This window comes from Elephantulus edwardii, unplaced genomic scaffold (genome assembly GCF_000299155.1).
Source record: "Elephantulus edwardii isolate Elephantulus edwardi_28Jun2011 unplaced genomic scaffold, EleEdw1.0 scaffold00082, whole genome shotgun sequence".
NCBI lineage: Eukaryota > Metazoa > Chordata > Mammalia > Macroscelidea > Macroscelididae > Elephantulus > Elephantulus edwardii.
The window spans coordinates 2864574-2876707 of record NW_006399832.1 but is presented as its reverse complement, the minus strand read 5'-3'; the positions used below and the strand labels follow the sequence as shown (position 1 = coordinate 2876707).

Sequence of the window (12134 nt, the reverse complement as noted above, 5' to 3'; positions counted from 1 at the left end):
CTAGCTGGATCTGCCTAGCATGACCACAACATAAAGATAAAGCGTACAGCATCCCCAACAGAACCTTCATTACCCAAAAAGGAATCTTTGCTCCTCTGTCCCACGTCATACCTGTTTCTAGTGATAAGCATAAATGTTCCCGGCTCAGTGAATGTTATGTGCAGTGACTCACAATACTTTCCACAGTTTTCTGTTGGAGTCCTCTGAACTTGTGATGCCTCTCCTATCCATCCCATCTACCCTCATTTACACTCATGGATCAGTTGCACCGTGTAGTGGGGTTTCTCCTGCATCACAGACCAATAAATGAGCAGTGTTAACTCTTCTGCTTGGCTACTTACACTGGCTCCTGTGGCACTGCTTCTCAGCTTAGCCACTCACACTGAGTTCCTGAAGAGACTGAATGTTCCCTCCACTGAGGCAGTTTTTCCTCTTTGCCCTTTGGTCTCACAATCTGAGTCTTGTATCTACTTCACATTCCCCTCCATGCAGTTGCACCCATATAGGATGAGTGCTGTGAGTTCCCATGCCACCATCCAATGAGTAGACCTGCGCACTCTTCCCCTGATTACTCAGCCACAAGTGTTGTACAGATAATACCAACTTGGCAGCTTGCTCCTACACCCAGGTGATTGGTTCACCAGCAAAACCAGCCATGGACATATATTACATCTCTGTTAAGTGACAAGCAAATTATCCTAGCACCTTTATGTATTTCTCTCATGGCTGCAGCAGCACATTGCCCACAAATAGTTCATGAACTTACTCTGAGGCCCCTTTGCGTTTGGGTAGCACTCTCACAGTGAATATAGAAAATTTCTTGTTTGATCTCCAGATAAGATACTAACTGCTGGCACTAAACACCTTGGGCAGCAGATAGTAACAGAGGCTATGAATAAACAAATTAGGATGCCTCAACAGTTGTGAAAAATAAAGGGGCAGAAAAGCTACATGAGGAAGAAATGGTAATGGAATTTAGTTTTGACTTGGAATTCAATTGTCTTAACATAAAGGATTATCAAAATAGATCAGGCAAAACCCTAGAGACATCTAGGAAAATGGCATGAAAAGAAAATGACAGATAATTTGAAATCATACCAAACTATTAGATATGTGGAATATTAACAGTAAGATACTTCAAATGATCATGTTGTTGCTGTTAAGTGCCATCAAGACTCATAGCAACCCCATAGGGGTTGAAAGACTGGAACACTTGTATAACTCTCATCATTTCTTCAAGTTCATAGAGTTTCCAGAGGCAAGCTATTTTGAAATTGGATGCCACTCCTGCTTCCAAGCTTGTTTTAATCAGGGAGCTCCACCAAACACTGTCCACCATGAGTAACCATTATAATATTTGACACATTAGTGTCACAGTGTTGAGCATCACAGCAACCATGAGTTACCCCTGTACAGCAAATGGACCAACCAGTGTTATACCACTTAGAAGAATGTTTCACCAAAATAAATGAAAACCAGGCCTGGGGACCATAGATTAAAACCACACACCTTTGACTTGGTAGCATAACTTTCTATCCATCAGACAAACAGAGCTCTCTCTATGTTGTTGTTGTTGTTGTTCAGTCTCGTCGAGTTGTAGAAGAGTCATAGCGACCCTATGAATGAAAGACCTAGACACTTGTATAACTCATGATAATAGAAGGACAAAATATTAACAGTGAGATACTACAGATGATAATAGGAGGACCAAAATGTGGAAAGAATCAACAAAACAGAGGACAGAGCCTTTGGTAATAATTTGTTTGAGGAAAGTGATAATAGAAGTACAAAATATTAACAGTAAGATACTGCAAATGTTAATAGATACTGCAAATGATAATAGAAGGACCAAAAAAAAAATGGTAAGAATCCATAAACTAGAGGACAAATCTTTTGGTGTAATGATCTATTTGAGGAAAATCAGAAAAAAGAATGATGGACAATGAAGAAAACTTTAGAGTTATGTGGAACACTATCAAGAGGAATAATTAGTATCATCAGAACTGGAAGAGATACAAACAATTTAACAACACAGAGAGGATTGTGATAATTTATTGACAGATAGTGTCACTAAAATCATGAAAGATAGTAGGAGAAGGAAGGTGGTGTGCTGCCTGACAGTTTGAATCCACTAGCTGTTCTGTGGAAGAAAGATGAGCATTTTCCTCCTTTGTGATTGACAACCTCTAAATCCCACTTGAGGTATAAGTCAGTTGTGATTCCATAGCCCACAAGAAGAAGAAAAGTAAAAGTCAGTATATACGGTAATGACATCGGATTGCATAATGTTTCATTCTGATTCTGTTGTATAAAAGCCTGCTGAGTTGGAACTGACTTGATGCCATCCAATCACAATAAAAACCAAAAGACAAAGACTTCTGAGAACAGCTTTTGAAAAAGGAAATACCACATATAAAGGAATACCATTAACACTAAACTATGATTGCTAGGCAGAAACCATGCAGATAAAAAGGCAATGGGATGATGTCTATAAAATCTTGAATTGTATGTATCCAGCAAAAATGTCTTTCGAATTGATGGTATAACTAAGGCATTCCCAGATAAATAGAAATTTAATAAAAATAGAAGGAGCTTGTAAAAACATGGCCAACCTTACAAGAAATATCAGAAGGTGACTTCTAGACAGAGAACCAGTAATGTCATATTATAACAAATTAAGACACTGCTACCCAGATATGATCCAATGTAAGTTAGGAATTCTCAATAGTAAATAAATCTTCAGCAATTATAACATCAAAACAAAAAACCAACCAACCTCAGTCATGTTTCTGAGGCTGTAAATATTTTTTTTAAATTATGATATTAACAAAAGTTTACAGAAGAGTTAGATTTTCATTCATTCATTGTTGCACATTTTCCTCCCTCTGCCTTACTCCTTCCCCTCTTATTCTGTACTGTTGTCATACAAATAATGCCTAATCATATATATATTTTTTTAAACAGCTCTTTCCTTCATAATGCTGAGTGAAATAGCACAGCCTCACAAATGACAAATACTGAATAACACCATTGTTATAACTGGGCCAATTGGCAGCACCATGATAGATGGAGAAGAGATTGAGGTTGTTAATAATTACAGCTTGCTTAGCTACACAGTCAACACTCTTGCAGCAGTTAGGAAATAAAACACGAATTGCACTGGGGAAATCTGTCAGGGACTTCTCCGGAGTACTCAAAAGCAATGTCAGTCTAGAGACTAAGGTACGCCTGGTCCCGACCATGATCTTTGCAGTTACGTGCAAAAATTGTATCAGAGAGCTGGACAGTGATGAACGATGACAGAAGAATCAATGCCTTTGAGTTGTGGTGCTGGAGAAGAGTCTTGACCATACCATGGACTGCCAAGAAAACAAATAAAGTCTGTCTTGGGGAGGGTGAAACCAAGGTTTTCCTGGGAAGCTAGGATTTTGAAGCTCCATCTTACGTACGTTGGGCACATGGCCAGGAAGAACAGGTTCTAGGAGAAGGACATCATGCTCAGAAGGGTGGAGGGACAGCATAGGAGAGGAAAACCTCAGATGGATTGATACAGTAACTGGGGCAGTGGGGATTGGTATGCTGGAGTCAGTGAGACTGACTTAGGAGAGAGCAGGGTTCAGAGCTGTTATACATAGAGTCCCTATGAATTGCAGGTGACTCAATAGCACATAACAACAGAATTTCATTTCCCAGCACAACATGCTGTCAGACTTTGAGGATGGCATGGCATAGGACAGGGTTCAAATTGTTGTTCATAGGATCTCTGCAAGTCATACTAGATCGACTCATGGCACCAAAGAACAAGGTATCACCATGATTCTTTTCAAAACCATAAAGGATGTCAAAATGGTGTAGATTTAGAACTTAACATATGGAGAGGAAATCAAAGGCTGATGTGTTTAACCCTTTGATTACTGTCAATCTTGTTAGTTCCTTCTCAGTGGAGACCACTAATTGTATCTTGCATAACCACTCATAAGCTTCTAGAGACATAAGATGTTCTTTACAATATCTATCAGTGGGCACTATCACTCAAAGGAGAAGCAGTGTGTTACAATCAGCATACTACCTGCCTGCCTGCACACTTGATAGCTCAGACTTTCAACATAAAATTTAGTCTCAAAATTCAGGATGTCAGAGTCTAAAATCTGCATGTCACCAGGGTTGATTCTTTCCCATCCTATGCCTCTTCTAGGATCTGGTGGTTGCCAGCAGTGCTTGGTATTTCTTGGCTTTTAGATGCATCCTTGCAGTCTTCACTAGCATCTTTATCTCACCTTCATCCTTTGTATCATCTTTTTATCTGTCTTCAGTAGGGTTGGGGAAGTGTGGTGAAAGTGGTATTTTTATTTGTTTTGTCTTTACTAGGAACATTCTCATTGGATTTAAGGCCCACCCTAAGTCCAGTATGATCTTATTTCTTTACTCATCTGCAAAGATCTTATTTCCAAGTAATGTCACATTTGGGGTGGATTCTGAGAGAATGTAGATAATTCCAGTGTTCAGCGCCTCAGTTGTTTCTTGCTTTGACTTCCAGGTGGTTATGGCAGTTGCTCAACTCTATTGGCACATTTCACCAAAAGCTGAAGCTGGCATTATTTCAAAGTCACTTGTGCGTTTACTTCGTAGCAATAGGTAAGGCATGATTTTATATATGCTTTTTATTTGTGTTAAAAGTAATGTTTGAGTAAATGTAGTATTTCAGGCATTTTTTAATTTGCTTCTGATTATAGTTTGTCAAGAAAATTTCATACTTGAGGGGATCATAATAATGGTGGTGGTGGTGTTGTGTACCCTCAAGTCGGAACTGACTCGTAACTGACCCTCCTGTGGATTTTGAGGGGCAGTTAATTGCTTGTGAGGAGATTACCCATTTTTCTCCCACAGAGCAACTGGAGAATTTGAACTGTGTACTTTTGGGTTGGCAGTGCAATTCCTTACCACTAGGCCACCAGAGGCTTCCTATTTATCACTTACTCTTTAGTATATTTTGTCAATAAGATTTCATTCTTGAGCACATCATATGTCCTATATGTATGAAGATTGTTTTTACAACTGAAAGTTCAAAGAGCTGCTGGAAACTATTCCATAGCTTCTCAGCTATGTACTGTATACTGTCAGCAGTTGTCTTATTGTGATATGTTATCACATCGCTTGCGACTCACAGTCAGCCTGTGTACTTTAGCTCTGAAACCTGCATATCCTGAGCCAATCTCATCATCCCCAGTGGACCTAGTCCCATTTCTCCAGTCAGTCCATCACTGAGTCAATCCATCTCATCCTGAGTCTTGCTTTCCTGTGCTGTCCCTCCACCCTCCCAAGCATGATGTCCCTCTCAAAGGACTGGTCCCTCCTGGCCACGCACCCAAGTATGTGAGACAGAGTCTCAAAATCCTTGCTTCCAGGGAGCAGCCTGGTTTCACCCTCTCCAAGACAGACCTCTTTGTTCTCCTGGCAGTCTATGATATGTTCAAAATTCTTCTTCAGCACCACAACTCACAGGCATCAGTACTTCTAACATCCTTAGTTATTGTCCAGCTATCTGATACATAGCAAGTAATTGCTAAGACCATGTACTGGATCAGGTGCACTTTAGTCTCCAGACTGACATTGTTGCTCCTCAGTACTCTAAAGATACCCCTGACAGCAGACTTGCCCAATTTACCTTTTATGGCCTACCCTTAGATCCAATATGATCTTATATCTTTACCTATCTGCAGAGATTGTATTTGCAAATAATGCCACATTTTGAGATCCTGGGTAGGGGTGAATTCTAAGAGAATGTAGGTAATTTCAGCACCTGACTTGACTGCTGGTGCCAGGAAGGTTGATGGTGGAACCAAGCAAGCTGAAATTATCAGCAATCTCAGTCTTCTCCATTCATCATGAAGCTTCTGATTGGCTCAGTGGTGAGAATCTTTGTTTTCTTGATGTTGGTCTTCAGTCTATATTGAAAGACTACAGTCCTTGACTTTGTGCAGCAAATGCCTTATGTCCTCTTCAGTTTCAGTAAGAAAGGTTGTGTCATCTGTTTAACAGGTTTTTGATGAGTCTTCCTCCAATCTTAATGCGACATTTCTCCTCTTAAAAGCCATCCTCTTGAATGATCTTTTCTACATATAGATTGAAAAACTATGGAGATTGGATGCATCCCTGATGCATACCTTTCCTGATTCTTAACCATGCAGTGTTTCCCTGCTTTGTTCTAACTACTGGCTTCCTGGTCCAAGTATAGGTTTTGCATGAGCACAGTTACGTGTTCTGGAATCCCCATTCTTCTCAAGATTAGCCACAATGTATTGTGTTCCATACAGTCAGTGCCTCTGCATAGTCAGTGAAACACAGATAGACTTTCCTCTGGTATTGTCTGCTTTCGGTGAAGATCCATCTAATGTTGGCCTTGATGTCCCTAATGCCATGGCCTCTTCTCAGCCCAGCCAGCACATTTGCCAGTTCTCTGCTGATGTTCCTGTCGGTTCTGGATAATCTTTAGCAGGATCTTGCTTGTGTGTGATATTAGTTATATCATTCAATAATTTCCACATTCTGTTGGGTCACCTTTTTTGGAATGGGAGTAATGCAGATCTCTTTCGTCATTTGGCCCAGAAGTTGTCCTCCAGATTTCTTGGCATAACCTGGTAAGTCCAGGGCAGCATCTGTTTACTGAAATATTGTGATTTGGTATTCCATCAATTCCTGGGACCTGTTTTTTTGCCAGTTCTTTCAGAGCAGCTTGAACTTCTTCCTTCATCACCATGGGCTCTTCATCATATGTTGTTTCTTGAAATTCTTCTGTATCAGCCAGTTCTTTCTGGTATAGTGCCTCTGTGTACTCCTTCCATCTTCTTTTGATGCTTCCTAAGTCATTCAACATTCTGCCTTCAGCATACTTAAGTATTAGAACTCGAGGCATGAGTTTGTTCTTCAATTTCAAGTGTTTCTTAGATTCATGTACTATGTTGTATTTAATTTTATATGAAACAGTAGGTTTTAGTTTGTAAAAGAAAGACTTTGTATAAAGTGGCAGCGTTTAGTAACTTGTAGTTTAAAAATGAAACTCTGTTCTTTATAAGTCATTTGAAATGCATGCTATTTCTTGTGCATAAGTGGAACACCTGTTTGTTTAATTTTTACATGTTTTTGTTCAGTATTTCAGGGCAACAACTCAAGCAATATCAAGGAATGCCTATGTCTTGGAATTTCAAAGTTTAAAATTTATTTGTCCTTTTGATTTTGTTTTTAAAAATGTATTTTTGCTTTAGCTATTGACTGTAATAGTGGATCTTTTGCATTAATTGCAATTTATTAATTAAAAATTAAATGTTCTGTGGGCCTTCTGGAAAGAAGCTGTGCTGTAAAGGTACAAGGTTTGAATCCACCAGCTTCTCCTTGGGAGAAGGATGAGCATTCTCCTCCCGTGTGATTAACTGCCTCTGAAAACCCACTAGAGGATCAGCTAAGGGCCAGTTCCATCTCTATGGTACATAACAAAAACAATACTTCTGCTAACAGAGATGTACATAAAGACATACATACATATATGCAGTATCTCTAGTTGCCTAGTGTAAGACTAACTCAAAGAGACAAGTCTTGAACCTACCAGCTGCTCTACAAAAAAGATGGACTGTCTCTTACTGTATAATTTACTGCTTCTGAAAACATACTAAATGATCAGCTATGAGTCATATCCAATTTGATGCCATATAACAACATAAATATATATATGATGTTATTATTGTTACATTCCAAGTCACATACAATTCATAGTGACCACATGTACAAAATCCCTAAATCCAGCCCTATCCTGTCATTGAGGGGCTTCCTCTCTTGTGCTATTCTTCCACCCTTTCAAGCATTACATCACTTTTTAAGGACTGGTCCCTCCTTATAACATGGCCAAAATATGTCAGACAAAGCTTCACAATCCTTGCCTTCAAGGAGATGCCTGGTCTCACTCTCTCTTGGAAGAACCTGTTTGTTCTCTAAGCAGTTCACGATATATTCAATACTCTTCTCTAGCACCACAGCACAAAGGCATAAATTCTCATTCTATCACCCCTAGTCATTGTCCAGCTTTCTGATGCATAGCAAGTAATTGCAAAGACTGTGGCCTGTACCAAGTGCACCTTAGTCTCCAGACTGATATCATTGCTCTTCAGTACTTTGCAGAGGTCTCTGACGGCAGACTTTCCCAGTGGTGTTTTAAGTCGAGCTTGAGTGGCAAGAAGCTGCGTTACAATTCTGAAAGCACTCAGTTTGACGCCATAAGCTGCTCTGTAGAAGGATGGGCAATCTCTTCCCATGTGATTAACTTCCTCTGAAAACCCACCAGAGGGTCAGCTATGGGTTGGTTCTGACTCTCTGGTATACAACAACAACAACAATATCATATGTATGATGATGATGATGTTGTTGTTATGTGCCCTCGAGTCGTTTGCGACTCATAGCGACTCTATGTACAACAGCCCTAAACCCTGTTCTATTCTGTGCCAATCGCACTGCCTCTGGCACCCCCATCCCGATTACCCCAGTCACTGAATCAGTCCATCTCATAGAGGGTCTTCCCCTCTTGCGCCGTCCCTCCACCCTCCCAAGCATGATGGCCCCCTCCAAGGACCAGTCCCTCCTTGCAACATGCCCCAAGTATGTCAGATGAAGCCCCAGAATCCTTGCCTCCAAGGAGTAGCTTCGTTTAACCCTCTCCAGGATAAATCCATTTGTTTTTTTGGCAGTCCATGGTATGTTCAGTACTCTTCTCCATCACCACAGCTCAAAGACATCAATTCTTCTATCCTCCCTAGCCATTGTCCAACTCTCTGATGCATAACAAGTGATTGCAAAGATCATGGCCTGTATCAGGCACACCTTAGTCTCCAGAGAGACACCGTTGCTCTTGAGTACTTTAGAGTGGTCCCTAACAGCAGACTTTCCCATTGCAATATGTTTTTTGATTACCTGGCTGCTGGTGCCAAGAGTGTTGACATGGAGCCGAGCAAACTGAAGCTGTAAACAATCTCATTCTCTTCACCATCCATCCTGATGCTGCCAGTTGGTCCAGTGGTGAGAATCTTTGTCTTCTTGACATTGAGCCTCAATCCATATTGGAGGCTGCAGTCCTTGACTGTATGTATGATACTATATGTATGACACATCCTTAATTAAAAGTACTGCAACTTTTTTTGAATTGCCTGGTTCAGAATTGGGAAGGGTGTGCACCAAGGATTTGTCCTATCTCCATATCTTTTCAAACTATATGTGGAACAAATTATTCAGAGGCTCTATGAGGAGAAATGTGGCTTCAGAATTGGAGGTAGACTCATCAACAATCTGCATTATGCAGATGATACAGCCCTGCTTCTGAAACTGAAGTACTTGCTGCAGAAGGTAAAGAACTGCAGCATTCAAATATGGATTGAAGCTCAACATCAAGAAAACAAAGATATTCACCAGTGGGCTGATTGGCAGCATCATGATAGATGGTGTAGAGATTAAGATTGTTGACAGCTATAGTTTGCTTGGCTCTACAGTCAGCACTCTTGGTACCAGCAGCCAGGAAATTAAAAGACAAATTGCATTGGAAAAGTCAGCTGTCAGAGACCTCTCTAGAGTATTGAAAAGCATTCTGTCATTCTGGAGACTAAGGTGCACCTGATTCAGGCGATGGTCTTTGCAGTTACTTGCTATGTATCAGAGAGCTGGACAATGACAAGAGGTGATAGAAGGAGAATTGATGCCTTTGAGCTGTTTTGCTGGAGAAGAGTATTGTGTATACCATAGACTGCTAGGAGAATTTTCAAGTTTGTCCTGGAGAGGGTGAAGCCGGGCTGCTCCTTGGAGGCAAGGATTCTGAAGCTTCATCTGACATATTTTGGACATGTTGCAAGGGGGGACCAATCTTTGTAGAAGGACGTCATGCTTGTGAGGTTAGAGGGACAGCAGAGGAGAGATAGACCCTCTGTGAGGTGGATTGATTCAGTGACTAAGGTAATGTGTCAGAGACAGTTATGATTGGCACAGGATAGAGCAGGGTTTAGGGCTGTTGTACATAGGGTCATTATGAGTCACAGGTGCCTCGAGAGCAAGTAACAACAACCACCACCACAACTTTAGCCATTCACTAGCTTTTGCCATCCCTAAATGATAAGTGTATTTTTTTGTATATTCCTATTCTCTCCTATCTCTCCATATAACCTTCCTTTTCTTATCAGTGAGATAGATAGATAGATAGATGATAGACAGATAGATAGATAGATAGATAGATAGATAGATAGATAGATAGATAGATAGATAGATCCATCCTTTTAGAAAGGTCTGGAATGGGCCATCACATGAAACTTTACACTGTATCTGAGTTTATTTATTTATTTATTCTTGGATATTGGACATAAAATTATTTCCCTGCTTTTTAAAATTTGAATTTTTACTCTGTTCAGGATGAAGAATATTTCATTACTCAGTTTTTATTAATTCTGTGGTCATATTTATGTTATTAGACCTGTAGATTACTTCCCTAGATGACATGTGTTCAGATCAACCCCAGTATTTTATACCTTAAAAATCCAGTAACATAAGATTAATTTTTAATTTTTCTCACAATAAATTTAGTTTACTGTGCATTGGGGGGGAGAGTGTAAAAATCTACACTTTATTTGAAACTTTTTGATATTACATGTATGAATTCCATTAAATGTGAGATTTATTTCTGATTATTTCTCTTTAATGTATCACTTACTAAAAAATCATGTTAGAAAACATTCAATAACATTTTTTTTTCCTTCCTAGGGAGGTGCAGTATATTGTCCTACAGAATATAGCAACTATGTCAATTCAAAGAAAGGTATGCACATTGTGAACACATAAGAGAAATAAAAACTCCGGTAGCATAAATTTATGTTTAATTTTTTTTTTTAAATTTAGGGAATGTTTGAACCTTATCTGAAGAGTTTTTATGTTAGATCAACTGATCCAACTATGATCAAGACACTGAAGGTATGAATGCTTTTAACTTTCTGGTCTGTAGCATGTTTGCTTTAACGTTATATTGCTAAAGCTTAAAGCATTTTCAAAATGAAGCTGAGATTTAAAGAAATAGACTTTCTTTATACTTTTAGTGTTATACTATTATATAGGAAACTCTAGTGTGTTAGTGGATACTTCCTTCCAAAGGCGAGTAGTTTTGATTCACCAGCTGCTCTGTAGGAGAAAGTTGAGCATTCTTCTTAATTGTAATAAAGCCTCTGAAAGCCCCTTGGAGGGTCAGGTATGAAACCGTTCTGACACTATGGCAGGTAATAGAGGCACCAACAATAGCCTGTCATTTATATACTAGTTACTGTTGTACATTGTGATACATAGTAAGAACATGCTGCTATGCCTCTGTATGTTGAGCAAGACTGGCATGGAAGTAAATAGAATCATATGGTTTTACACAGTTTTGAAAAGAGTACTTAGAAAAACAAAACAAATAGACTATTTCTTTGAGATATTCAGAAGACTTTTGAAGAAAAGATTATGTTTAGATGGTTCTTAGATGAGAAACTTAAAAAAATGTTTTATTGGTTTGTGTGCAGTCATTCATACACATTTTGTTTCATTCATGTACATTCTTTTTATATAATTATTCATGTACATTGTGTTTTATACATTATTTATATACATTGTTATATATATTGTGTTTCATTCATGTGCATTGTGTTTTGTACTATCATTTATATTCATTGTTTTATATAATTGAAGACACTACTGCATCTTTCTTATTCCTCTACGTAACCCCGCTTTCTCACAACTGCTATCTTAATAATGTTACCCTCTTCATTTTTCTTCTTTCCCTTTTCTCCTTTCCTTTCCCTTTCAAAATATTTGATTCAGTGACTGGGTAATATGGGGGTAGATGTGTCAGAGACAGTTAAGATTGGCACAGGATAGAGCAGGGTTTAGAGATGTTGTACATAGGGTCACCATGAGTTGCAGGCAACTCGATGGCACATAGCAACAAACAGCAACAATACATACCATACTCAATTAGCCTCCTGTTTTCACAATAGTAGTCTGATGTAGTATTTGTCCTTATGTCACATTTATTTCCTCAGCATAATGCTTTCTATTTTTTATATTTTTTAAAAATTTATTATTAA

At 39.0% G+C, this 12134-nt stretch overlaps 1 protein-coding gene across 1 annotated transcript in view; it reads left to right on the top strand.

The window, feature by feature from the left end:
* The window catches only part of AP3B1 (adaptor-related protein complex 3, beta 1 subunit), a 358199-nt gene that overhangs the window by 167926 nt on the left and 178139 nt on the right, over positions 1-12134 (top strand). The window contains exons 11-13 of the mRNA XM_006889841.1: positions 4538-4635; positions 10783-10837; positions 10918-10989. Coding sequence (XP_006889903.1) covers positions 4538-4635; positions 10783-10837; positions 10918-10989 — 225 coding nt within the window. The remainder of the gene's footprint in view (positions 1-4537; positions 4636-10782; positions 10838-10917; positions 10990-12134) is intronic.